Source organism: Lynx rufus, unplaced genomic scaffold, assembly GCF_022079265.1.
Source record: "Lynx rufus isolate CCGP_SWC_20201006 ecotype Redwood Valley unplaced genomic scaffold, mLynRuf1.p SCAF_7, whole genome shotgun sequence".
NCBI lineage: Eukaryota > Metazoa > Chordata > Mammalia > Carnivora > Felidae > Lynx > Lynx rufus.
This window is the reverse complement of record NW_025814889.1, coordinates 135,120,519-135,148,038: the sequence shown is the minus strand read 5'-3', so window position 1 is coordinate 135,148,038 and position 27,520 is coordinate 135,120,519. Positions and strand designations below refer to the sequence as shown.

At 49.2% G+C, this 27,520-nt stretch overlaps 3 protein-coding genes across 3 annotated transcripts; 1 reads left to right on the top strand and 2 right to left on the bottom strand.

Moving 5' to 3' along the window:
- The first annotated feature begins 7,223 nt into the window (after window positions 1–7,223).
- NDUFA6 (NADH:ubiquinone oxidoreductase subunit A6) lies at window positions 7,224–15,709 on the top strand. Its single transcript, XM_047066890.1, has 3 exons — window positions 7,224–7,379; window positions 14,417–14,532; window positions 15,509–15,709. The coding sequence occupies exons 1-3, from the start codon at window positions 7,241–7,243 to the stop codon at window positions 15,638–15,640; spliced, it is 387 nt and encodes a 128-aa protein (XP_046922846.1). The 5' UTR covers window positions 7,224–7,240; the 3' UTR covers window positions 15,641–15,709.
- A 1,540-nt stretch (window positions 15,710–17,249) lies between these two features.
- Window positions 17,250–20,578, bottom strand: SMDT1 (single-pass membrane protein with aspartate rich tail 1). The gene is made up of 3 exons (XM_047066754.1): window positions 20,326–20,578; window positions 18,710–18,850; window positions 17,250–17,500 (listed from the first exon to the last, which is right to left on the bottom strand). The coding sequence occupies exons 1-2, from the start codon at window positions 20,509–20,511 to the stop codon at window positions 18,713–18,715; spliced, it is 324 nt and encodes a 107-aa protein (XP_046922710.1). The 5' UTR covers window positions 20,512–20,578; the 3' UTR covers window positions 17,250–17,500; window positions 18,710–18,712.
- A 495-nt stretch (window positions 20,579–21,073) lies between these two features.
- Window positions 21,074–25,453, bottom strand: PHETA2 (PH domain containing endocytic trafficking adaptor 2). Its single transcript, XM_047066753.1, has 3 exons — window positions 25,197–25,453; window positions 24,374–24,457; window positions 21,074–23,331 (listed from the first exon to the last, which is right to left on the bottom strand). Exon 3 carries the CDS (start codon window positions 23,324–23,326, stop codon window positions 22,544–22,546), a length of 783 nt encoding a protein of 260 aa, XP_046922709.1. The 5' UTR covers window positions 23,327–23,331; window positions 24,374–24,457; window positions 25,197–25,453; the 3' UTR covers window positions 21,074–22,543.
- Between the last annotated feature and the right edge of the window lie 2,067 nt (window positions 25,454–27,520).

Below are 27,520 nucleotides of genomic sequence, written 5' to 3'. Positions count from 1 at the left end.
ACTGAGCCACCCAGGCGTCCTGTATGTCTCTTGTTTTTTTGTTTGTTTGTTTTGTTTTTTCTTGTTTGTTTCTTTGTTTTAATGTTTATTTATTTTGGACAGAGAGAGAGACAGAGAGACAGAGCATGAGTGGGGGAGGGGCAGAGAGAGAGGGAGACACACAATCCAAAGCAGGCTCCAGGCTCCGAGATATCAGCACAGAGCCCGACGCAGGGCTTGAACTCACAGACCACGAGATCATGACCTGAGCCGAAGTCAGACGCTCAACCGACTGAGCTGCTCAGGTGCCCCTGTCTCTTGTTTTTTGTTTTTTTTTTAATTTTTTTTTTCCAACGTTTATTTAGTTTTGGGACAGAGAGAGACAGAGCATGAACGGGGGAGGGGCAGAGAGAGAGGGAGACACAGAATCGGAAACAGGCTCCAGGCTCTGAGCCATCAGCCCAGAGCCCGACGCGGGGCTCGAACTCACGGACCGTGAGATCGTGACCTGGCTGAAGTCGGACGCTTAACCGACTGCGCCACCCAGGCGCCCCGGCTGTCTCTTGTTTTTAATAGCACAGAGTTGGAAATCACTTAGGCCTATGAATAGGTGAACAACTGACATACGAAATATGCTATATCCACATTACAACTTCTTTCCAGAACTAAAATGAATCAGATCTAGATGAACTGAGAGAATGATCTTGGAGAAAAAAGGGAGATGCAAAACAGCAGGTATGATAGAAGTCAGGTATGGACACCCTCCCCCAAAATTTCAGCCCACAAATTCAAATGTGCAAGAAATGGTAAAAGAGCACACTTCTTTCTTGTTACATAAACATTTGTAAGTTACATGTCAGTTACATAAACATTTTAAACTCCAAGCTCTCAGGGATCCTCTGTCTCCCTTTCTCTCTGCCCCTCCCCTGCTCACACGCATGCACGTGCTCTCTCTCTCAAAAATAAATATTAAAACAAAACAAAACAAAACAAAGGGGCGCCTGGGTGGCTCAGTCGGTTAAGCATCTGACTTCAGCTCAGGTCATGATCTCACACTCCGTGAGTTCGAGCCCCGCGTTGGGCTCTGTGCTGACCGCTCAGAGCCTGGAGCCAGTTTCGGATTCTGTGTCTCCCTCTCTCTCTGACCCTCCCCCATTCATGCTCTGTCTCTCTCTGTCTCAAAAATAAATAAACGTTAAAAAAAAATTAAAAAAAAAACAACAAAAAACAAAACTCCAAGCCCTCAAGTTTGTGGGAAATGAACCCTAAGTAATTCTTGAGGCATTGCTGCCCCTCACCCTCAACCTAGAATTTTACCCAGATTTTGGGCAGTGCCGAGGCTTGTGAGGGCAAGGACTGTGTCTCCGTCTTCTCCAGGTCCTCTGTATTTGGCTCAATGACCAGCAGAGAACGCCACTCAGGAAATGTCTGGAAAATGCATGCGATGGTCACACAGAGGATAAGTGGCCGGGCCCGAGATCCAGACTCCTGTCCATTACTCTCTGCTGTGCAACATACACAGCCCCGTGGGGCCCTGTGCTGGGCTTCACCACACTTGGTGATCTCCCCCTTCCTACTGAATATTGTCAAGGGAGACCTAGTGGAGAGTCAGGACTTTCACCTTCGATCACGGGTAAAAAGAAACCTCCCTCTCATGGTGTCTGTGGAAGCCACAAGGGGAGGAGCAATCATGAGGCACTCCCACCCTTACCAGCCAGACAGCAGGGAGGTCTGAGAGGAAGACTTGTAGGGAGCCGGAACTCCCACTCCTGCTAATTACCCTGAGGGCTCCCCACCCCGCCGCTCACAGTCAACTGAGGCTCAGTGGAGGGCCTGGACCTCTTTCCTCACTTGCAGTAATAAGGAAGCTCCACCATTTCCCCTGCAGGAGTGGTCTCAAAGGAAGCTACCTTAAAAAAAAAAAAAAAAGTTTAGGGGCACCTGGGTGGCCTTGTCAGTTAAGCTTCGATTTCAGTTCAGGCCATGATCTCATGGGTGAGTTCAAGCCCTGTGTCTGGGCTCTATGCTGACAGCTGAGAGCCTGGAACCTGCTTCGGTTGTGTCTCTTTCTCTCTGCCCCTCCCCTGCTCGCACTCTGTCTGTCTGTCACTCTCTCTCTCCTCCCAAAAATAAATTACAAAAACATTAAAAAATTTTTTCTTTAAGTTTAAATAAGATCCAGGGTCTCCTAACATAATATCCAAAATGTCCAGGTTTCAATAAAAAAAAAAAAAAAAATCACTCATCATGCCCAAAACAAAGAGTATCTTAAACTGAATGGAAAAAAAAAAAAATCACTAGATGCCAACAGCAAGATGATAAAGGCAGAATTATCTGTAAAGATTCTAAAGCAGCCATCGTAAACATGCTTCAACAAGCCTTTATGAACATGCCTGAAACAAAATAAAAAATAGAGTCTCAGCAAAGAAACACTAGATAGAAAGGAGAACCGGATAGCGATTCTAGAACAATAATTGAAATAAAAAGCTCAGTGAATGGGCTCAAAAGCAGAAAGGAGAGGACAGGAAAAAAAAGCCAGTGAACTGGAAGGTAAAACAACAGAAATTATCCAGTCTGAACCACAAAAACAGACTGAGGAAAAAACGAGCAGAGTATCAGGGACGTGTGGGGCTATTTCAAAAGATCAAACATCATGTTATCAGAATGTTAGGAGAGAAGAGAGAGGGCAGAGCTGAACAAATACTCAAAGAAAACTTTCCAAATTTGGTGAAAGGCATAAAATGACAGACTCAAGAAGCTGAGTGGACTCCAAACAAGATAAATCCAAACAAGTTTACACCAAAACACATTATGGTCAAACTTCTGAAAACTAAATAAAGGAGAAATCTTAAGAGTAGCCAGAAGGAGGGCGCCTGGGGGGCTCAGTCGGTTGAGCGCCCGACTTTGGCTCAGGTCATGATCTCGCGGTCCGTGAGTTTGAGCCCCGCGTCGGGCTCCGTGCTGACAGCTTGGAGCCTGGAGCCTGCTTTGGATTCTGTGTCCCCTCTTTCTCTGCCCCTTCCCCACTAGTGCTCTGTGTCTCTCAAAAATAAATGAACATTAAAAAAAAAATTTTTTTTTAAGTTAACAGGATTCTCATAATCTGATTGGTAGACACAGGAAAGAAAACTAATACTTATCAAACATCTGTGTGCCTCGAAACACTCTCCTAGGCACTTCACATTATCTAGATTATCTCACTTACTCCTCACAACCCTGGGTGATAGCCACCATTATCCCCATTTTACAGATGTGGAAACCAAAGTTCATGGGGGAACGGTAACTTGACATACAGCTTGTAACTGGTATCAGGAACTGACAATAAATGTTTTTCACCATATACTACATTGCTTCTAAGTCTACAGAGGTATTTATTTTCTGTACTATCCTATTTCCCAATCTTCTAAAGTATTTTTAATAAAGACAAATAGGGTTGTTGTTTTTTTTCTTTCTGTTTTTAAGGTGATGAGAGCAAGAAGGCATTATTAGCTGGGCTTTACACATTTGAGAAATCATCAGATTCCATGTTTTCCAGCAGCTTTATTGAGATATAATTAACATTAACGTAGAATTTATCCTCCATCCGTGTTAAGTGCACAATGTAATGAATTTTAGTTTATTTACAAAGTTGTACACTGTGCCACAAACTAATTTTAGAGTATTTCCATCAGCCTCAACAGAAACCTCATGCTACATTCACTCCTCATTTCCACTCAGCCCACTCATCTATATAGATTTGACTTTTCTGAACCCTTCATATAATTGAAATCATACGTGTTTTGTATCTAGCTTTTTCCATTTAGCATAATGTTTTCAAGGTTCATCATAGCTACAAAGTATTCCATTGTATGGATATGCCACATTTTGTTTATCCTTTTTTTTTTTTAGATCCATCCAATTCACAGATTTTTAGTTACTGTGAATAATGCTGCTATGAACATTTGTTTATATGTCTTTGTACGGACAAATGTATTCATTTCTTCTGGACAGATACCTAGGATTGAAATTGTTGGATCACATAGTGAGTCTATGTTTAACTTTTCTTCCAGGGATACATTTATTTATTTTTTAAAGTTTATTTATTTATTTTCAGAGCGAGTGAGAGTGGAGGAGGGGCAGGGAGAGAAATCCCAAGCAGGCTCTGTGCTGTCAGCACAGAGCCCAACGTGGGGCTCGATCTCCCTCCCCAACCGTGAGATCGTGACCTGAGCCGAGATGGAGAATCAGATGCTTAACGGACTGAGCCACCCAGGTGTCCCTACGCTTAACTTTTTAAGAAACTGCCAGACTGGTTTCCGACGTGGCTGCATTATTTCACATTCCCGCCAGCAGTGAAGGAGAGTTCCAATTTCTCCGCATCCTCGCCAACACTGACTATTGTTTCTCTTCTGTTCTGGGCATTCGAGTGGGTGAGAAATGGCATCTTGTTATGGTTTTGACTTGTGTTTAACTAATGACTAACAATGCTGAGTGTCTTTTCATGTTATTTGTTGATCGTTGTGGCTCTTCTTTGGAGAAATAGCTATTCACATCCTTTGCCCATTAAAAGAATAAGACTTTGGGGCGCCTGGGTGGCTCAGTCAGTTGAGCGTCCGGCTTCGGCTCAGGTCATGATCTCACAGTCTGTGAGTTCGAGCCCCGCATTGGGCTCTGTGCTGACAGCTCAGAGCCTGGAGCCTGCTTCAGATTCTGTGTCCCCCTCTCTCTCTGCCCCTCCCCTACTCATGCTCTGTCTCTCTCTGTCTCAGAAATAAACATTAAAAAAAAAAAAAGAATAAGACTTTATTTTTTGGAGCAGTTTTAGTTTCACAGCCAAACTGAGTGGAAAGTACAGAGATTTCTCATATACCCCTTCCCCCCCCCCAGGCTCCCCTACTATATATATCCCCCATCACAGCGCAACATTCGGTACAATCGGTGAACACGGACATATCATTGTCATCCAAAGCCCATAGTTTGCATTTCGGTTCATTCTATGGGTTTGGGCAAAGGTATATGACATGTATCTACCACTATAATATCATACAGAGTCTCATTGGCCTAAAAATCCTGTGTTGCGCCTATTCATTCATTGATTCCCCCCACCCCCTCCCCGCCAGCCCCTAGCAACCAATGATCTTTTTATTGTCTCCATAGTTTCGTCTTTTTCCGTTAAGCCTTGTAGCTGGAATTATACCGTATACAGCCTTTCCAGGTTGGCTTTTTTCACTTAGTAATATCCGTTTAACTGTCCCCCGTGCCTTTTCATGGCTCGATAGCTCATCTCTTTCCAACGCTAAAGAACACTCCACTGTCCGGATGTACAAAAGTCTATTTACCCATTCACCTCCTGAAGGACTTCTTGGTTGCTCCCAAGTTTGGGGAATTATGAATAAAGCGGCTGTAAACCTCTGTGTGCAGGTTTTGGGGTGGACAAAAGTTTCCAACTCCTACCCATCACACCAACGAGCGCGATCGCCGGATCATACAGTAAGAGCGCGATCACTTTTGTGAGAAACCGCCAAGCCGACTTCCACAGTGGCTGTATGATTCTGCATTCTCACCAGCGATGAGAGGGAGCTCCTTCCTGCTGCTCCACATCCTCACTGCCACGCGGTGCTGTCGCCCTGGCTTGTTTTTAAATTGGGCTATTTGTCTTTTTATTGTCGAGTTGTAAGAATCTTTTACATGTTCTAGATATAAGTGCTTTATAGAATATATGATTGGCAAATAGTTTCTCCCCAGTTTGTGGGTTGTTTTAGGGGCCTTTTTTTTTTCATTGAAAAAAAAAATAATTCATGATAGCTACTAAATTCACGATAGTGGTTACTCCTGGAGGAGGCAGGAGCATGGAGCGGGTTAGACTGCAGCAAGGAGATATAATGATGTAGGTGCTGTGAGAGACGGAGCACAGACTCCGGGGTCAGCTCCTGGGTCTCAAACCAACCCTGTCAAGTAACTTCAGCTCTCCATCTCAGTTTTCTCATCTGTAAAATGGGTCTAACAGTGCTTATTCCACTGGTGTGGTGTGATGCATAAACAAGTTAATGCCCCTGGAGAACTTAAGCCAGTGGCTGTCAAGAACACAGTATGCTTATATAAACTTCTTAAGGTGGGCACGGAAGTTCTGAAGTTTCCATTTTCTTATAATGCTTTAAACTTGAAGACGGTGCATGTTTTCTTTTAACGCACAGCACACTTAAATGCACAGATTCATTTTAAAAGGTACTACAGGAACAAAAATCTGATTCTTAGCCCTTTCGAATGGGAAAGCCTGGGACAGATGCCAGGGCCATGTTCCATGCTGGCTGACCTCAGCCCTAGCTCCTGCTCCTCCCCCAACACACTCACAAGGTGCCTCCCAGCTGCGTTTGGAGGTCAGGACAGGAGGGTCACATCAGGTAGCAGGTGGCCCAGACGCTACACCTCAGTTTCCTCACCTGTAGAAAAGGGGTGCTAACAGAACCTCTCTGATCCATGAGTTTAAATACGACCAAGTAGAATACCTAGTGCACGTTAACTGTTACTTTTCCCTTGGCACGTCAGGGCTCCCCGGGATGGTCAGGGGTAACCTCAATGCCAGCAACGACGGGGATACCCAGGATGGATAATGCAAGGCTCCTTCCAGCCCCAAATTTCTAGGCTGTTTTTCAGAGAGATCCACAGTTTGGCATGAAAATGTTCTTGCATAAAATGGGGCTGATGATAGAACCTACCTTCCCAGGGTGTGGAGAAGCGCCCCGAAGCTAATGGCCAGGAAAACGCTTTGGCATCTACACAGCCCTTGCAAAGAGTTGGTTTATAGGGGGGAAAAATGTTGTCGCAGAAAAACCGCACAGGGGCCAGGCCATCGCCACGACAGCCCAGGAGCCACGTGTGCCTCCGCCGCCCTTTGGGGCCAAGGCCAGCGCCGGGAGGCTGACCGGCGAAGCTCTGCGACGCCCGCGCGCCCCCAGGCGCAACCAAAGGAGCGAGGCGGGCAGGTGGCCGGCGCCACGCTGGGGGAGGCCGGGCAGCTGCTCGACGGCCACCCTGGCGCTCGAGCGTCCCCTGGCGGCGCGGTTATGCCACGCTTAGGACCACCAACGTCTGAGCTGAAGTTTCCGCACAGGAGCATGCGCAGCCCCCAGCGGCCATCACCGAGGCCTCCCAGCCAATCAGAGACCCCGACAGCTCTCCTCCCGCCTACCCGTGTCGTTTAGGGGCATGGCGTTCAGTTTTAGCCAATGAGAAAAGATTTTCGTCCTTAGGCCGTACTCGCGGGAGGGGTTTCTCCAGCAAGATGGCGGCGAGCGGTCTCCGGCGAGCTGCCGTCGCGGCTCCCACTTCAGTGAAACCCATTTTTAGTCGGGACATGAACGAAGCCAAGCGGAGGGTGCGCGAGTTGTACCGCGCCTGGTATCGAGAGGTGCCGAACACTGGTGAGAGGCAGCGGCGCACGCGGGGCTCCGGATGCAGCCGCCCAAGGTCGCAGCCGTCCTGGCCTCCTAATTCTCCCAGGACGAGCTGAGGTCACCGACTTGGGAACAGGCGACTCTGGGTGCTTCAGGGGAGGAGGGTGCCTCGAGCATTAGTGGACCGGATCTGGCGGCCGCGCCCGAGTCAGACCAGCCGTGCCCCGCATCCGGATCGCGCTTCTAGGCGCCCTGGGCGCTTTGGCCCTTTAGTAATTCTTACCGAACCCGTGGGAGGGAAAGCAGGGACTGTCATTGACGTGCTTCATTTTACAGATGAGGCACCTAGAGGCGAAGTGACGCCCCTGAGGCCCAGAGCCAGCTCTTGTTGGATCTGGAACCCAAAGTCAACCGTAGAGTTCCTGAATATATGTTCAGGTGCCCATTAGGTTATGTAAACAAAGTGGCCGTAGGACTTGAGCGATCATCCCCCCACACAAAAACAGACAACCAGAGAAGGGACGTGATTTTCCCAAGGTCATCCAGTTAAGTCAGTGATGCCTCTTCCAGTCCAGGTGAGATGAGTGTCCTCCCATTTCCAGTTTCCCAAGCTTGTTCCCTAGATCTGTGTGTAGTATTTCTCAGGAACTCTCCTCTCCCACCCCACTAATGGCCTGCTCGCTACTACCTCCCTGTCCCCTGCCTTCACTTAGATGTCGGAGAATCAATCTGTTCACCTGAAGGATTGAAATAGAAGCTCCCTGGGTACAGAGATTCTGTTTTCTTATTTTGGTATTCCCCCTCGGTGCTGCCTGTTGTACTTAATGAAAGGAAGATTGGGGGAAATTCCACTAAATCGTCAAGGGCAGTACAAATGTCATTGAATGGGCTGTCGATATTTTATTTTGTTGATTTGATTTAGTTTAGTTTGATGTGGACTGTCACTGCCAGTCTGAGAGGGGAGGTGTTTTTAAGCGAGTTGGAGCATAATAGCACCCTTCTGGGCTGCCTGTTCCCTGCCTGTGAGAAGCAATAGAATGTGGTGGTTACAGAGACTTGCCTCCAGACCTTGCCCCTTAATATAGCTGTATGACCTTGAGCAAATTATTTCATCTTGCTATGCCTCAAGTTTCCTCATCTGTAAAATGAGCATCATGATAGTACCTTCTTCAGAGAGTAGCCCTTATTAAATAGGAAATATGTCTAAAGTGGTTAGGGTAAGTCCTGGCACTTAGTTAGGCATGCATTGAATGTTGGCTGCTACTGTTATTGTTATTATTATTATTATTATTATTATCACTGTTATTTATAGCAGGAGCCTCCATGCAGAATCCAGTTTTTTGTTTTTTTTTTTTTTTTTATCTTTATTTATTTTCGGGAGAGAGCAAGAGAGGGATAGAGAGGGAGAGAGAGAGAATCCCAGACAGGCTCCGGCGCTGGATCTCACAAACCATCAGATCATGACCCCAGCTAAAATCAAGAGTCAGATGCTTAACTGACTGAGCCACCCAGGTGCCCCAGAATCCAATTTTTTTGATGTATGAGAACTGTTTGTTCCCCAGTGTCCCTGACTTTTTGAGAGGTTGCCAATGACCAGAACTTAGACCCACAGGATACTAGGGAGGGAGAAACTTGAGTGCACTGCTGGTTTGGGGACTGCAAATTTAAATGCCTTCAGGGGGCAGGTGGATAATAGGTATAGGGGAGTGACTGTAGCAAGGGTGTGCGGATGTGTGTGTGTGGGGGGGGTGGTGTATTCAATTGCAGATGTTTAAAAACAATGTTTGCCTGGCAGAATACTTCTGTGAGTGTCCAGAACCCTTTCTTGTTGCAGAGAGGAGCAGGAGGTGGGGAACAAGACCCACATGCAGGAAGAATGGTTTCCGTAGGGTTAAAAAAAAAAAAAATCCGGTGGCTCAGTTGAGGATAGATCCACTTATCCACCCTCAGGAACCAGCTCTTTTTAAACCATCCCCTGCCAGGAATTCCCCACAAATACTGTTCGGGAAGATAAACCCAGAGTCAGAAAGGTCCTGACAGGAGGAGCCTAGAGAGCAAGGGAAGGGATGAGAGGGAAGGGGTTAAGGGGGTGGTACATTCTTATGGGGAGGATTGGTGGTCTGTAGCTGGTCAGTTGCTCAGGCCTGTGTCTACACCAATGTCATACTATCCATCATTGGGATTCCAGCTGAGGAACCAAAGCAAAGAATTGGGAATAAGTAATAGCATTTATAGTAATTAACGTTTATTGAATTGCATACATAGAGCCCAGCATTATGCTAAATGCTTTACATTGCTTTCTTTTAGGGTAGGTTCTGATTGTTTCCCTGTCTTTCAGAGAAGAAAACCGAGGCATGTAGATGTATCTCACATCACACCATTAGTTAGGGGAGGAGCGTGACATAGGAGACCCTGACTGTCCAGCTGTTACACCTGGCTCCTGCTGTGGTTTTCCCTGAATCTCAGGGGACCCAGTTATGCCGCACTTGGAGAGCAGCCACGTGCCTGGGTGGTGGCTGCCTTGCATGGGAACACAGGGACAGAACTACCTGCTGAATCCCTCCACTGAAAAAATATTAACCTGAGGCTTGGTGGTTACAGAACAGGAGACTTTCTGTAGAAACCATTTAATTTCCATTTCATCGGGTATCTCTTGTAGTACAGGGTCAGTACTAAATGCTTAGAGATACAAATGTGAATAAAACAACCCTGCCTTCAGGGGTCTTATGGACTAGTCAGGAAGATCGGCATATATCCAGATTATTAAAACTTAAAATAGATATATGGGGAATAAGTGCTGAAAATTTTAACAACTAACATTTGCATTAGCTTTACTGTTTACAAGATGTTGTCACTTGAGTTTTGCCATGTTCCTATAAAGGAATTAAGTCAGAGGTTATTTTTTTCCTATTTAAAAAAATTTTTTTAATGTTTATTTATTTTTGAAGGAGAGAGAGACAGCGTGAGGGGGGGAGGGGCAGAGAGAGGGAGACACAGAATCCAAAGCAGGCTCCAGGCTCTGAGCTGTCAGCACAGAGCCGGACACGGGGCTTGAACCCATAAACCACAAGATCATGACCTGAGCCGAAGTCAGAGGCCCAACCAGCTGAGCCTCCCAGGTGCCCCATTCTTTCCTATTTTTAATTTTTTTAATTTTTTTAATTTTTTATTTTTCTTTTCAAAAAATTTTGTTTAATGTTTTTATTTATTTTTGAGACAGAGAGCATGAGCAGGGGAGGGGCAGAGAGAGGGGGAGGCACAGAATCTGAAGCCGGCTCCAGGCTCTGAGCTGTCAGCACAGAGCCCAACGCGGGGCTTGAACTCAACGGAGTGTGAGATCATGACCTGAGCCGAAGTCGGACGCTCAACCGACTGAGCCACCCAGGTGCCCCTCTTTCCTATTTTTTAGATGAGGAAACAGGCTAAGGAGGCTGTACCCTAGGTAAGGTCATAGTTCACAGAGGTGTGGAGACCTTACCCAGCTTGTTTGACCCCTGAGCCCATGCTCTTTTCCAGCACACTGGGCTGCCTTCCCATCTAAGGATCTCCCAGCGCCTGTTATGAACCCTACCAAGATGAATTGGAGCAAACAGCTGAGAACCATATCACTGTCTTGCTTTCTTAACGTGTCAGAGCCTTTCTGACTCAGAAGAACCTTAACAGTAACTTTGGGTAAACACACAGAGGCTGTAGAAAAGGCACCTTCATCCAGAAGGGCCACATTGATGTCTTCCTCTTGAGCCTCTCAGATCTTTCAAATTGCAGTTTAAATATTCAGAATTCGAAGAATAAGCCAAAGAGCAGTTGGAATTAATTTATACCAGGGTTTCTTGACCCATTTGTGCTGGATAATTCTTTGTTGTGGGGGCGGTCCTGTGCATTGTAGATTAACAACATCTCTGGCCTCTACCCACTGGATGCCAGTGACACTCTCTCCTTGGTTGTGACAACCAAAAGTGCCCCCAGACATTGCCAAATGTTCTGGTGGGCAAAATCATTGCTGGTTTAAGAACCACCGAGTTAGACCAAAGAACAATTCCGCAGGCTGTAGCTATTTACCTCCCGCAGCCTTTCTCACTGGTGGGGTTCAAGGGGTTGGGATGGGAGGAGGGAGATTAGGAGAAAGCTATGGAACTTGTCTCTCTAGAGACAAGGGTTCTTAACCTCAGAGGATGGGCATTCAGGGGTCTGTGAACTGACACTGTAAGCAAAACTTGGCGTTTGTGCCTGTGAACATTTTCCTGAGGAGAAGGTTTGTCCACCTGATGCCCGGGTGTGTGGTTCAGGAGGTCATGAGGAATGAGAGCGGATGGACACCAGCTCCCCTGGTACAGAGGGACCTTGTTTTTTTAAACTCCCAAGGTTGGACAGGAATCTAATATAAAAATGCAGGAGAGATAAGCACTGACAGCAGGTGAAGATTCCTCATATTCATTTCCTTTAAAAAGCACCAGACTGTAAATTAAAAAAAACAGGGGCTTTTGGGTGGCTCAGTCAGTTAAGAGTCAGACTCTTGAGGGGCACCTGGGTGGCTCAGTCAGTTAGGCATCTGACTTTGGCTCAGGTCATGATCTCATGGTTCGTGGGTTCGAGCCCCGCGTCGGGCTCTGTGCTGACAGCTCGGAGCCTGGAGCCTGCTTCAGATTCTGTGTCTCCTTCTCTCTCTGCCCCTCCCCAGCTTGTACTCTGTCTCTCTCGCTCTTAAAAATAAATAAACATTTAAAAAGTTGAAAAAAAAATGTTAAGAAAAAGAGTCAGACTCTTGATTTCCACTCGGGTCGTGATCTCACGGTTCGTGGGTTTAAGCCCAGCATCAGGCTCTGCACTGACAGTGCGGAGTCTGCTTGGGATTTTCTCTCTCTGCCCCTCCCTGCTGGCACACTCTATCTCAAGATAAATAAACTTAAAAAAAAAAAAATAGAAAATTAAACATTAAAAACACTAAACCTGGATTCCAGGTCCAGGTTTGCCAATAGTATGACATCAGGCAGGTACCCACAGTGCTGTAGGCCCCAATCTCCCCAAGTGGAAAGGTTCTAAGTTCCTGGGTGCTTGTTGGTTTGCATTTATTTTTGTGTCTCTTTGTCTTATTATCCCTGTGTTTCCTCTTTTCTAAAATTCCTACTATGATACTGACTGTGGTGGGAACCTAGATTTAGAGCATCGATCATTTCTCGTGGTGCCAGTCCTCCCACCACGATTGATTTTAAGCTGCCAAAGTGAAGTCACTGAAGGCCGATTTGGGAGGAGAGCCTCCATGAGAGCCAGCTCCATCACACCGCTGGAACCGAGTTGAACTCTTTCCAGTGGGAGTAATTTCTCTCCTCTGTTAACACCTATGAAGCCGGGATACAGCTTCTCCTATTAGATTTCCACTGTTGCTTACTCCCTGGTTGGATCAGCATGGCATGGGATTTCCCTCAGCAGAAGCCTTATTTTTCTAACACTGTCGCTAAATTAGGAGTAGAGTTAAAGACTCAAACTTTATTGTTGATTAATTCAGTCACTACATAGCCCTCATGGTTTTCGGAGCTGGCTTTGAGAATCCTGTAGACTAGAGTGGACATGTCCCAGGAATGGCCACAATGCAAGGGATCCTCACCAAATGAGCACACAGGTCTCCTCAACCACAGGCTCATTCTAGACTGTGAGCCTTGTTTATGCTGTTCACTCAGCCTAATGCGCCCCCTCTTCCTAACTCCACCTACCACACAAGGCCCTGTTCGTGCCCTTGTTGTCATCAGCAAATCCACTGAAGGCTGACTTCCAGAGGATGGGAACACAGATGACTAAAACCTAATTTTCAAAGGACATAACATGGGCCTCCTCTGAAGTCCCAGGTCCCTAAGTCTGTGCCACTATTTTAGGCACTTCGGGATTGCTGAATATGGTGATTTTTCTTTGCATTCGTGGGTGGCTACCTCTGACTATAGAGTTTAAGAGAGTAGGAGTCCCATCGTAAACTACTCCTTCCTTCCCCCAAGTAACCTAATGTGGTGGTCGTCCCTGGCTGGATTGAAGCCCCTCCTCTGCACAAACACTCAGCAGCCTCCCTCAACCCCAAGCTTGTGTGCTGCACAGACCTATACCCCCATCACTGTTGGTTAATTTCAACCCTGTCCTCTTTTGCCAGTTGTTCTATGTAATAATCATGCTAACGTTTTTGAGAGCTTATTCCATGCCAGGCATGTTCTAAGCATCTTGTATCGTCTCCAGGAATCCACAATGGCTCTGGGGTTATACATGCTCTTTTTTTTTTTTTTTTTTTAATTTTTTAAGTTTATTTATTCACTGAGAGAGAGCACAAGCAGGGGAGAGGCAGAGAGAGGGAGGGAGAGAGAATCCCAAGCAGGCTCTACACTGTCAGTGGAAAGCCCGATGTGGGGCTTGAACCCACGAACCGTGAGATTATGACCTGGGCCAAAGGCAGATGCTTAACCGACTGAGCCACCCAGGCACCTCGCTCTTTTTTTTTTTTTTTTTAATTTTTTTTTAACATTTATTTATTATTGAGAGACAGAGAGCACGAGCAGAGGAGGGCCAGAGAGAGGAGGAAACACCGAATCCCAAGCAGGCTCCAGGCTCTGAGCTGTCAGCACAGAGCCTCACGCGGGGCTTGAACCCACAAACCGTGAGATCACGACCTGAGCCAAAGTCAGACAGTTAACCGACTGAGCCACCCAGGCACCCCAGGGGATTATACGTGCTCTTAATCATCCTCATTCACTCAGAAATAAATACTCTCAGGCACAGAGAAGTTAACGTACGCAGGATCATGTAGGTGACAAGTTGACAGAGCTGGGGTTTGAAGCCAGGTTGTTGATATTCAAACTACACTATGCTGCCTCGGGTCTGGTCTCCTCAAACAAACTAAACTGCTTGAGAGCAAGCGCCGTGTCTCACTCTTCTCTGCAGCCTCAAGCACCTAGTTTAGGGTCAAGCAAATACTTGGTGAATGAAACGAATGGGGAACCTGTTTGTGTCTATGAATATCCACTGACTCAATTTTTGTAAAACATGTCTTGATCATATAGTTTCTACCCTGAATCATGTTTTCTCTTTAGTGCACTTATTCCAGCTAGACATCACCGTGAAACAGGGACGGGATAAAGTCCGAGAAATGTTCATGAAGAATGCCCACGTCACGGACCCCAGGGTGGTTGATCTTCTGGTCATTAAGGTAACTGACCCCTCCCAGACTGACCTAAAAGAGCAGCCACCTTGTCCAGAGCTTCTCAGTCGTCCCGTTTGTCTCCCAAGCCTGAAAAGCAACTACTAGGTCAGCTACTTTTGCTTAGGGTTTCAAAGAAACAGATGAACTTAGAGGTTATCACCTCTAAGATTGTTCAAGAAAAAAAAAACACTGGGGTTTGCATTTTTAAAAAAGATGAGGAAAACATTTAAAAATTTTTAAAAAGGAGGGGGAGGCGCGTGGGTGGCTCAGTTGGTTAAGTGTCCAACTTCTGCTCAGGTCATGATCTCACAGTTCGTGAGTTGAGTCCTGCATTGGGCTCTGTGCTGACAGCTCCGAGCCTGGAGCCTGCTTTGGATTCTGTGACTCCCTCTCTCTGCCCCTCCCCCGATCTCACTCTCTCTCTCTCTCTCTCTCTCTCTCTGAAAAATAAATAAACATTAAAAAAAATTTTTTTAATAAAAAAAGATGAGGAAAGTTTGAAATCTTCTTGAACCTCCTTCCTGGAAGTTACTGCTTCACTGGGTTGCTGCTTACAGCTGGAAGAGGCAGGCAGGTTAGCTGAACCCTGTGTACATAGTTCAGATCCCAGACCTGATTCTGGATCTCCAGTCAGTCACATTAGCATCAGTGCATACTTTAGCACGGACCAGTACACCGCATGGAATGTTAAGCAGAAACCAGCCAGTCAGGTTAGGCAGTCATGGGGCAGGGGCCTACTGACCTGGGAGGCTCTCCTCTCGGAGTCAGTTAGCTACAGAGTTAAAGAATATCGGAGAGGCCTTAGAGATCAGCTAGTACAACCACCTCGTTTTCCAGATGCCCAAATGTGGTCTAGACCAAGGATGTTACTTGCCCAGAGTCACTCGACAAGTCCGTGCAGAGCAGAGCACAGAATCCTGGCCTGTATGGTGGTATTCTTTCCAGCCACTCTGACTGAACACCTCTCCCCTCACCTGTGCAGGGAAAGATGGAACTGGAGGAAACAATTAACGTCTGGAAGCAGCGGACACACGTTATGCGGTTCTTCCATGAAACAGAAGCGCCGAGGCCGACGGATTTCCTGTCCAAGTTCTACATTGGCCACGACCCGTGACTCAGTGGAAAGGTGCATGTTGACATTTAGATATTTTAGAACACAAATAAACTCAGTATGTGATGGTCACTTCCTAATAGAATTCCACTGGTGAGCCAGGGGGAAGTTCTCCTTCTGCAGTCTCTCTCCCTTTTTGCCTGAACAAGTGGGGTCTTAGTATACACACCACCTGTTCTTTCCCTTTCCTCAAGTGTGGTGTTTCCTATAAATCAGACTCTCTTTTCTCAGAGCCTTGCATGTCAGTAAACAGGAAGGATGAGGCCATCTGCTCAGAAACCATCATTCCGGGTATAAGGCTGGATGACTCTGTTAATTTAGCTGTGTTTCCACAGCCTCCAGGATAGCTTGGTGTCACGGCACAGATTATCCAAAATTAGCTCTTGCCGTTCGGGAGAGATGAGAGTAACGCTGAGCGGCACAGAGTTAGGGCTGACGGGCTGGGCTGCTCCTCCCTGGGCTCTGGAGCGAACGGCAGCTCAGAGGCCCAGCCCCTCTACCTGCAACAAGCGTCAGTTCTTAAAAGGACATGAGCTTCCTACCCAGTTAGGCGCTCTGCTAGGAACACAGCTGTTTAGTGCACAGACAACAGAAATAGCTCTACTGTTTGCAAATGGGACTGTGGCTCCAGGGACAGGAGAATCAGTGTTGACGCAGATTAAATAACTCATCTTTGTTTGCTTTTGGTGGTTCCTTCCCTGGGCGGCTAAATGCTGGAGATGGGTTCATTATTTGAGTACACGGTCACCCTGGGCATTGCCACATTTTTTAGCACCACCAACCCCTTTACTATCTTTTCATCTAAGGAACCCAAGTTTTGAAAGATTCATTCTAAGAATGATGTTTTAAATTTTTTTAAATTTATTTTTTTTTTTTTAATTTTTTTTTTTTCAACGTTTATTTATTTTTGGGACAGAGAGAGACAGAGCATGAACGGGGGAGGGGCAGAGAGAGAGGGAGACACAGAATCGGAAACAGGCTCCAGGCTCCGAGCCATCAGCCCAGAGCCCGACGCGGGGCTCGAACTCCCGGACCGTGAGATCGTGACCTGGCTGAAGTCGGACGCTTAACCGACTGCGCCACCCAGGCGCCCCTAAATTTATTTTTGAGAGAGAGAGATACAGAGCGCAAGGGGGTGAGAGGAGATGGAGACACACACAGACTCTGAAGCAGGCTCCAGCCTTCAAGCGGTCAGCATAGAGCCCGATGCGGGGCTTGAATCCATGGACCGTGATATCATGACCTGAGCTGAAGTCGGATGCTTAACCAACTGAGCCACCCAGGCACCCCTAATAATGGTATTTCTAAGGAGTTTTAAACAAAGCTTATGATTAGCAGGTGAAAACTAGCCAGCATTCCTCAACACAGAAAAAGCTGGAGGCTTTAGTTAGCTTGTACATCTTTACTGAGGGGAAAGTTTCTGCTGGGCTTTTGTAAATAATGAAAATAGGTCCAAGGCACCCGCAATTACTTTCGTAGCTCCAGAGGGGCCCGGGAATCTTGGGTTATAAATCAAAGACCTGTTATGTTCAGCTGCTAGAGAAAGGTCAGCAGGGACAGGAAACGGCAACTAGGGTCTTACTCATATTGAGACACTTCGGCCACCACTCAGTCATACATAGCTGATATTTATTATGTTTATTCGTAAGTTGATTGTGCTCAGTGGATAGCACATTTTTGGGGAACCTCCCAGAGCCTGGGGATCTGGGGTATGGTCACAGACGGTGCAGGAGGCTTCGCTGGAGTCAGGAGGCTGAGGGGTTTCCCTGGGCCCTTCCGCTGATAGGGAAGTAGGAGAGGCTATGAGGATCATCATATCTGAATTAAGTTAGGGCTGTCTCCTTTCTGTACTTCCTCCATGTCCTGTAAGAAAGGAATGTAGCAGTGAACTGGGCACGGAGCAGCGCTCTATCCACACACCAAAAAGAGAATTCCAGGGAGGTTCTACCAAACAAGGCAGAAGCAAGGCAGTTTTATTCTTTCATACATGTACTGAACATTCACCGGAGACCAGGCACTGGGGGCCCAAAGGTATAAAAGACATGTTCCTTGGGGCACACGGCTGGCTCAGCTGGTAGAGCGTGAGACTCTCTTGACCTTGGGGTCATGAGTTCAAACCCTATACTGAGTGTAGAACTTACTTTAAAACAAAACAAAACCCCCTGTCCCCTGCCAGGAGGAAGCTCATCGTCTAGTAGAATTTGGAGGTGTGTGTGTGCTTAAGTGTATAATAGTGTCACAAGAGGGACTGGGCAGAGGGCACAGCCTCACTTTCAGATGGAGGAATGAGGGAAGACTTCATCAAAGATCATGAAGAACTGTGAAAGTAAGTGTAGTGAGAAATAGCCTTCCAATGGCAGGAAGAGTGAGCCACTGCTCGGGGGTGGGTAAGCCTGTCGGTAATTCAAGAAACAGTGAATAGTGGGGATAGGTGTGTGGTTGGGAATATGGAAGAAGCGGCTGGAATAAGAGGTGTGACCAGATCATGTGACCAGATCATGGCAAGCCTTGAATCCCAGACTACGGAGCCAGAACTGTCTTTATCTACAACAGAGAGGCAGCCAAGCAGCCCACGTTAGAGCACCAGAAGCCAAGACGTGAAAGGTGAAAAGGACAGGCACCGGGGGAAAGGTTTGTGAACAGCCAGGTTGCGGTGCCTGTACAGCCTGTACGGGTACGGAGTTTGGTAACCTTGCGAACCATGGTGAGGATGTGCAGTTTCTAAATTTCAATGTGGAGAATGAAGCTGTTCGGGGTGGGTGTCTAAAGCATATTAAACCGTTAAGAAAACTTACGGGTTGAGAGAACGAGGGTACATAAAGGGCAAATAAAAAGGCTGGTTGGGATCAACTTAGTCGGAAAAGATCCCAGTGAAGTTCTAAGTAAGATAGTTGTCCTCATCCAATGTAGAGAAAAGGCAAAATAAAAACATCAGCCAAGTGAGTCACTTTATTAAGGGTCTGCACTTCTGCTTCAAGTGAGGGAAACTACCACAGGGCCAAACTGCATCACAGTTTAGATGCCCCACCCCACTTCCTGTTCCCAGTGCATGTAGGGGAAAAGAAGTCTTACCTGTTAGTCATCGTCGTCGTCATCCTCTGGGACAAAAATGTCATGCTCCTCAAGCAGAGCAGCAAAGTTCTTGCTAATGAGCGTCCCGACATAGAGAAAGGGGATCACAATGGAGAACACACGGAGAAGGCCGAAGGACATCTGCAGAGGGTCAGAGTGGTGGCTGTGAGTTCTAGAGCCCACTCTGGTGGGACCACAGAAGGCCCGGCCCTCAGGGGCACTCCTGTGGACCCCAGACCTGTGATAAGCAACTACTTGGTTTTAAAGTCCTCGGAAAAAGAGCAAGAAAAATAATTCAAAGAATTGATAAGATGATGGTCATCAAAGTGGATACTGGGAAGAAAAGTATAAGGCATTCTAGACATCTAAAAATTAGGGCTCAACCTGGTAATTACTTGCAGATACAAACAGGTAAGAAAGTACTAAGAGCTGGACTGTGGAAACAGAGCTCACCTCTACTTGAAGACACCAAATACGTGAAAATGGATTACAAAACAATGAGCATGTACAGTGAAAGGATACAGTCCTTTAACTGATTCCCCAGGGCCTGAGAAGTTTAATTGCACCACATTAAATGTTCAAAACAAGCATGTTTTGAAAAGTGAGCATGTCTTCACGCTAAAAGACTGGCTGTTTTAGATGGACTAAGGGAGTTTCAGTATAATCTCAACATATCCTCTCATATTTTCCTATGGAGTTTCCAAAAAAATTTTTTTTTCAGCTGTGCCTTCTTATAAGGCAGCTCTTCCCCAGCATGGACCCTGCTGCTTGCCATGAAATAATCCTGAGCTCACTGGCCGGATTAGCTTTAAGAGAATTTGTTTTTGTTTTGTTAACTCCCACGCAGCACCGGAGTCAAAAAGCAAACTTGTTTGGCTTAAAGGGCTGTTTCCATTTTACTTAGAAAAATCCAAGGGTACTCAGGGCACGTGAGAGCATTCAGTGGTGGAAAAAATAGGACCTGGTGGAGGTGGGCGGGGGAGGAGGGTCGACCAGCAAGAAACCTGGATTCCAGGACCTGACGGGCTGCTCGCTTTGGAGCCTCACTGGCTTCACTGCTTTGGCCCGATTCTTCATTTATAAAAACTGACTGTAATACCTCCCTGCACACCTCTCAGAGTTGCAAATTACATGAATTAAACACTAGGTCAAAACTCCTACGAAGAAAAGGTCTGTCCCACGTACAATTTATTTACAAAGTCCTTTCACAACTCGTTATTTCATCCCATCAACTCTGAGGCTGACAAGAACAGAGTGGTTACGTGATTTGTCTACACTGGGTGCATATAGCCGAGTCTTGTGGCCCTGGAGAACTCGCGCACCGCGCTCCTCACGATAAACTAGTGCAACGTGCAGTCCTCAGCTCTCGCTCCCCCACCCCTCCATCCTCTGTCTCCTTGCGCCCAACTCAATCAACACCGGGATCTGACCCGACCATCTCCTCCCACCTGTCAAAATTCGCAGGGCATCATTGCTAAACTTTGTCCTTGATCCGTCTTCCGGTCTAAGGCGGTTGTATGATTGGCCTTTGCACCTATCAGTCGGCGTCGACCCGCACACACTCCCCATAATGATTGGCCTCGGCCCCTTCGCCCCGCCTCCAGGCAGACACTCACTTTCACCGGTTTGGGCAAAATGGCGCCGCTGCGAGTAACGATGACTGACCTCGACGGTACCAGGCTCCGACCTGAGCCACCCCCTCCGGCGGAGACATCGCCACCTTTCCTCAAGCTCGGCCCGCTCCGTAAAGCCCCGGATCGGACGGATGCCAATGCCAGCCAGCGAGCCGCTGCGGACGCCATCTCCCAGCTCCGCCCCTAGCTCGGCACCCGGGCCGCACCGCCCAGCCCCTGTGACGTCCTCGGGGAGAGCACGGCCGCAAGCCTCGCGAGACCCTTGAGATCGGACGAGAGGCCCAGCTCTCACACTTGCGCAGTGCGCCTAGTTCCCTGTGCGGTAGAAAAGAGGCGTTTGTTACCGGCCGGACGTGGTGACGTCACGAGGAGGATGCCGATGCCCCAACAGCCGGCTGATTCTGGGCATGCCGGGCGGGGTCTTCTGGCTGGCGGTCCTCGTGGGCCCCTCGAATTGTTCACTCACCCAGAACAGCCAGGGTTTGGCAGAGTGGGTGATTGTTGAGAAGAGAAATCACTTTAATTGAGCTTGAAACAATTGTATTTCTCTTTTTAATATTTAAAAAAATATAAATTTATTAGTTGTACTACTTGGGTGATTTGGGAATTTTATTTCTTGCCAAGGTGTACGTTCTCTATAGGCAAATGTAAACCATAACTGAAGGGGAGAAATGGGGCTTTTGCACAAATTGGTCAAGTGGTTGTTAAAATAAACTTTGAGGAACCAAAATGAGTAATAAAAACCTAATGTTTTAATCATATAAAAATACTGTAACCATAAGAAAGATAAAAGCCTATAGTGTCTGTGTAGAAAACAAGGCGCAGTGGGCTGTGGGACTCCGGTACAGGGTTCGGAAGGTAGCCCCTCTTCTTAGGACACAAGCCTGGCAGGAACCGGTTCTGGACTCTGGTGGCCTTGGGCGTGCTGGACTCAAGAGGCTGTCGGTCACAGCCTCTGGACCTCGTTGGCCCTGGTCAGGCTACCCAAGGCCCTAATAAGGGACTGAGAGTCTAAGAAGGGGCAGACTGTGTGTATGGAGAGGGGGGGATGTCTTGACCAGGTTCTGCATCTTCCATCCAGCCACCGCTGCCACACCTCTGGGGCTCAGGCTAGTCTGGCTGCTGGCTCTCTAGACGCAGCCACTTTGCCTCCCAAAACAATCGATAAAGCACTTGGCGCCATGCTGCTGAGAGTAGCAGCGAGAGGGTCTTGGCAGATACGCGCCGGCTGACAAGCAGGAGGGTGAATGAGTTCCTAGGAGGGGTTCAGGGTTGGGAACAGCTCTCTGGGAGCAGTTAGAAGAATTTATCCTGGTGTTCAAACTCCCAGAATGCCCTCGACTGAAAACCAAAATAACAACCTGGCTTCCCCAGGGAGCCACATTGCCTCCTGGCTTCTTTGGCTTCCCACTTGGCAGCTCCAGGAGCTGGCTGCTAAGGACAGAATACAGGAAGGATTTCTGCTGACATAAAAAGCTCCCAGCCCCTCTTGGGACAACGACCAGCACCATCTATAGACAAGGCAGCCAGGGAGAGAAGATGGGGGCCCCAACACTTGCTGAGAAGAATCAATCCCTCTTCGTTGGCTGAAGGCCCTGCCCCTCCAAAGGGCCCCACCCAAACTGCAGTTCCTATGCCCAATCTTCCCACCGCTCAGGAAGAGCTGGGCCCCAGAAACCCCCAGGACAATAAATCCACTTTCTCTGACAGTGTCAGTCCCTCGAGCCAACATTTCAGCCAGCTTCTGGTATTTAAATGTACACACGACTCCCTGTGTTAGAAGTTGTGGTCGTAGAGTCTGTTGTTAGAAGTTGTGGTTGTAGAGTCTGTTGTGTAGGTAAACAGGCAGGGCAGCCTGAGGCCATGCAATAGTCCCCACTTCCTCCATTTCATTAATATTCCCTGAGAGCGGAGCAGTCCAGCACAGAGTCAGGAGACTTGGGTCTGGCCCTGTGGTTGCTGAGCAAGCATCCCCTCCTCTCTGGGCCTCAGGAAACAAAGGGGTTGCAAGTTAACGATTCCTTGGTCCCCCTCCAGGCACAAAGGTGGATCTGGAGCCTGGAGGGGGCCTAAAAAGCAGGAAGGAGAGAAGCCTCTCAAAAAAAGCAACTTTAAAACAAATAAACATTAAATTCCTGGAGAAGCACTGGCTCTGGTGTCCTGACCAGCAGGACAAGGGCAGAACCCAAAGAGCCGAGGCTCAGTGCCCATCCTGTTTCTCACGTTCTGGCCGGCTCCCCCGGGCCCTCTGCATCCACCTCTGCCTCAGCTCCGAGATCTCCTGGCCATACCAATTGTGCAAGGCAGAGAAGTAGAAGGTCTCAGGGAACAGGGGGCTCTGCCTCCTGCCCGGGAAGAGGCCGGCAGGGCCCTGCAACTCGGCCAAGCCCTGCCCTGCTGGCCTGCTGCCCCTTTCTTCACCCAAGTCCACAGGGCTGCAATCCTTGGAGAGGGAGTGGCCGTTTTCCAGGCCCGGAGGCCGATGGTCAGGAGCCTGGGGCTTATAGCGGCTGGTAATGGCCTTCCAGGATGAGTGGCGATGCAAGGCCAGACTGTGGCGGGCATCTCGCAACTGGCTCTCCAGCTCGCGCACCACCAGGCGCATGTAGCCAAAGCTCGCCCTGGACAGTGCCTTCACCCAGGCCTCCTGGGCCGCGGGCCCATCTGCCGCAAGCAGGTGTGGGCGCACACCAGGGGCGTCGAAACGGATGGCGAAGGCAAACTCCTCAGACATTGGAGCCTCCGCCAGCTCCACCGTGCAGCCCTCCAGCACCACCAGGCTCAGCGGGGCCCTGCTCTCTCGGCTCTCAAAGGAGAACAGCAGGTTGCCTTTGAGAACAAACCAGCACCTTCGGCCAGTGCCACTGGGAGTGGGGGGAGTCCCTGCCCCGCCCCAAGTGCGCAGAAAGCCCGTATGGTCTGCTGGGGAGTCGCTCAGTGCATAGTGGGCTACACTCCTCTCGTTCAGCTTCATGGCTCCCATAAGAACTGTGAGGGGAAAACATTTTTAAAAAATTAAAAAGGGGGGGGCACCTGGGTGACTCAGTTGGTTAAGCATGAGTTTGAGCCCCGCATCAGGCTCTGTGCCAACAGCTCAGAGCCTAGAGCCTGCTTCAGATTCTGTCTCCCTTGCTCTCTGCCCTTCCCCACTCGCACTCTGTCTCTGTCTCTCTCTCTCAAAAATAAAATAAAAACATTAAAAAAAAAAAAAAAGTGGCGGCGGGAGAGGGCGAGAGAGGGAGGCAGCCTCTGTGCTCCTGTGGGGAAAAGAACGCTGGCTCTGGAGGAGACCTGGGCCCCAGCTCTGTGGCCTCTACTCACTTGCTGTGTGCCCTGAGGCTCTCACTGTCTTCATCTGTGAAATGGGCTAGCCTCCCCTGACTTTTCTCTCAAAGGGTTGTTGTGAGGGTCATGGAAAAAACTGGACACCAGAGGGCTCAGAGAAAATGATAACGTGTACCAGACCAGGAGGTATGGAGGGCTTTGACACAGCTTTTTAAAATCCAAAGAAAAAGGTATCAGCTGAGCTGAAATGGATCCTGAGGCCACAGAACCCATAGAAATCATTATGCCTAAACCATCCCCTGATCCAGGGGCCCCTTAGCTCCAACCCTGAGGCCAAACCTCCAGGGTTTCTGTGACCCTCCTGGGCCCCCGCGGCCTCTCATTCGTTGATGGCGCAATTACCCTTTAGTAAGAATCCGCAGCCTTCAAGGCCAGATGAGGGCAGGGTGAGGCAGGCCTGCCCCATTCCTCCGTCAGCGGGGGCTTAGATATGGATCTGTGCAGTAAACGAGTGTGGTACAAACACAAGGCGTGGCTGGGTAGGACCATCCTCAGCCATTGACTGCCGGTGCCTCACGGATCATAAGTGACACCTAGTTCAACTGTCCTCCTGACTCATGAAAAACTGAGGCCCAGAGCAGTGAAGATGAACTGCCCAAGGCTGCATGACCAGCCAGAAGCAGAACTTGGGTCTCCCGATTCCCTCATATCTTCTAGGGGCAAGCCTTGGCAGTGACTCACTTACCAGCAGAGCTCACAGCAAGAGGGCAGGGGCCTGGCTTGTCTGGCCACACGGCTCAGCCCTTTGACTATGTGGTTCCTAGGGCACCTGCAAAACAATTGTCAAACCCAGTGACCCCCCCTCCTAGGGGATGAGAACTCCTGCTCAGTCTTAGGAGCCCAGTAAAAACCACCACCTCTTCCAGGAGGCCTACCCTGATCATCTCCCTACCCACCCACTCACCCAGGCCAGGCCCTTAATAAGGAGCAATTGAATATCACTTCTCAGAACTCAGTACTCTACTCCCTAGGGCTAGGTCAGAGTTAAGTGTCCTCAGCTTCCTGCTTTTCCCTTCTAGCACATGTCGCAGGTTGGCTTTAAGTCACCTAATCTGAGAGGTCTGTCCTGATGGCTGTATCTAAAGTGGTCTTGATCACCAAGGTGACCCAACCAGCAGCTCCCTCACTTCTGTTTGCATTTCCTTCATGCCACAATGATCTATCTCATTTGTGTTTACAGCATTATCCCCAACCCCAGAATGGGCAGGACTCACCTTGGCTGCCACCCCCCTCCCTCCCCCCCCCCCCCCCCCCCCCCGCCCCACGCTCGCATTTGACTTCCAATATCCAGGAAGAAAGTATTCAAATGAGTGAGAAAACGCCAACGGACAAAGCAGCCCCTCCCTCCTGGAGCCTGAATTCAAGCGGGGAGACACAGTGTAAACAGACAAAAGTAAATAATGAATGTAAAAATGAATTACGGAAGAAATAAAGTAAGGATCAGTCATGATAAGGCCTAAGCGGGGGCCCACGAGGGTGGGGTGGTCGCAGGAGGAGGAGGAGCTCACTGAGGTCTGCCCCGGCCGCGCCTTGCGTCCGCCCGACACCGGGGCTCGGAGAGGGGCTCCGGAGCGGGAGGAGCAGGTCTCCCGCCCCCGCCGCGAGCCTGGGGAGGGGTGCGAGGCCCCGACCGCGGAGCCGGCAGGGAGTCGGTGCACCGCGTCTCGCCGGTCTTTTTGTTAGAGGAGCTGGACGGGCTGGGGCGCTGGACCCACCGGGTGGACTCCTGACCCGCCACCGCCCTAAAACAGCGGTCGCCTCGCCGGGAACCTCAGTCTCCGGGTCCGCGCAGTGGGGCTGCCCCGCCACGTCCCCGCTGGCCACGCCCTCCCGGGAGCCGCCTCCTCCAGAGCCCGCGGGGCCCGCGCTCACCTCCGCGCCGACGGGCGCGCCGAAGCTCGGGAGGGCGGTCCGCGCGGTGGGCTGCGCCCGCGGCCTGGGGCGATCCGGACTCCGGCCCCCGCGCCTCCGCGCCTCCGCCGGGGCGGGAACGTGGCCGCGGACGCCGGGAGACCCCTTCCGGGCGGCTCGAGTTACCACCCCCCCTCCCCTCCCACAGCTCACCCGGGGATCTGCGAAGCGGCTTCTGGATCCACGCGGGAGGGAAACTGAGGCCGGAGAGGCCGAGACTTGCCAGAACCACGGAGCTGGTCAGCGGCGGGCGACCTCGAACCCAGGGCCCCGCCGCAGGCCGTCCGCGGGCCTCGGACCCAGCCCACCGCCAGGAGAACTCGGAGTCCTTCTCTTCCCCTCTCCAGCCCCCCTCTCCCCGCCCGGCCCACTTTTCCCACTGAGCCAAGCCTGGGACGGCTTGGGCCCGGCGCCTCCTTTGGGCGGGCTCCTATCCAGTCTGCGAGGCCCCGCCGAGCTTCCTGGCAACCCCACCCGGCTCCAGAAGCGCCCACGTTTCTGTTTCTGGGGATTATCGATTTCTGCTTCCGCCACTCCCACCGGCCTGCAGCCCACCCGCGGTCCCCAGGGCTCTGCCTGGAATTGGTCCAAGGGTAGGCTTGTGGTGAGGGTTCCCCGAATGCACAACCAAACGCAGGAGGCTGGGGGTTCCTGACGGCCCTGGAAGCCAGGGAGGTCGGAATATCTGCCCATGAATTTGGTGGTTCCCAGCTCAGAGCTCTAGCCTTTGCAGTTCCTGCAGCCTAGAATGTTCCTTCTTACCTCTATCCCTCAGTTCTAACTTCTCAGGGCTCCTTCACACCAACTAGGTCTCGGCTTAAATGTCCTCTCCCTGACTATGCGATGTCAAGTAGCTCATCCTCAAGTCTATCACATCCCTGGGGTGTATTTTCATGATAGCACTAGCCACTACAGAACATTCCCTATACTCATGCTTTTATTTCCTGTTTATTATCTGTCTCTCCCACTAACTTTTATTCAGTTAATAACAGAAACCATAACAAATGTGTTAGAAGGTAATAAGTGGTATGGAAAATATAGGAAGTCATACTGAGCTTGGGAATTGCTGGAGCAGCGAGGTTGCAATTTCAAATAGGATGGTCAGGGTAGGCCTCACTGAGAAGGTGGCATTTGAGAAATACTGGTAGGAAATAAGGGAGCCAGTCATGCCAAAATCTGGAGGAAGATGATTCCAGGCAGAGGGAACAGTTAGTGCAAAGGCCCTGAGACCAGTTGTGTCTGAGGAACTGCAAGAGTGTGGCAGAGAGGCAGGGAGGAGGGGGACAGCAGCAGGAGATGTGGTCAGAATGCGTGGGGTTGGGCCTTGTAAATCTGTGAGTCTCCAGACTGAGATGAACAGCTGTCACAGGGTCTTGAGCAAGGAGTGACCTGAGGTATGTTGTGAAGGAGTACTCCAGGGGGGCCTTGGTGGCTCAGGCAGTTAAGCATCTAACTTGATTTTGGCTCAGGTCCCTGAATCAGGCTCTGTGCTGACAGTGTGGAGCCTGCTTGGGATTCTCTCCCCCTCTACTCATGTGCACGCTCTCTCTCTCTCTCTCTCTCTCTCTAAATAAGTAAATAAACTTAAAAAACATATTTGATGAGGGGTGTCTGGGTGGCTCAGTTGGTTAAGCGTCCAACTTCAGCTTAGATCATGATCTCACAGTTTGTGGGTTCCAGCCCTTGTTCTGACCGCTCAGAGCCTGGAGCCTGCTTCAGATTCTGTGTCTTCCTCCCTCTCTGCCCCTCCCCCTCTCATGCTCTGTCTCTCTCTGTCTCAAAAATAAATAAAACATTAAAAAAAACACAACATTTCATGAATGTAGGAGGGAAAGAATATGTAGAGTGCCTGGGGCCAGTACAATGGGTGGCTGGCCCAGAGTGTCAGGTAGGGGAGGAGAGCCTCCTGGCTCCGCAAAAA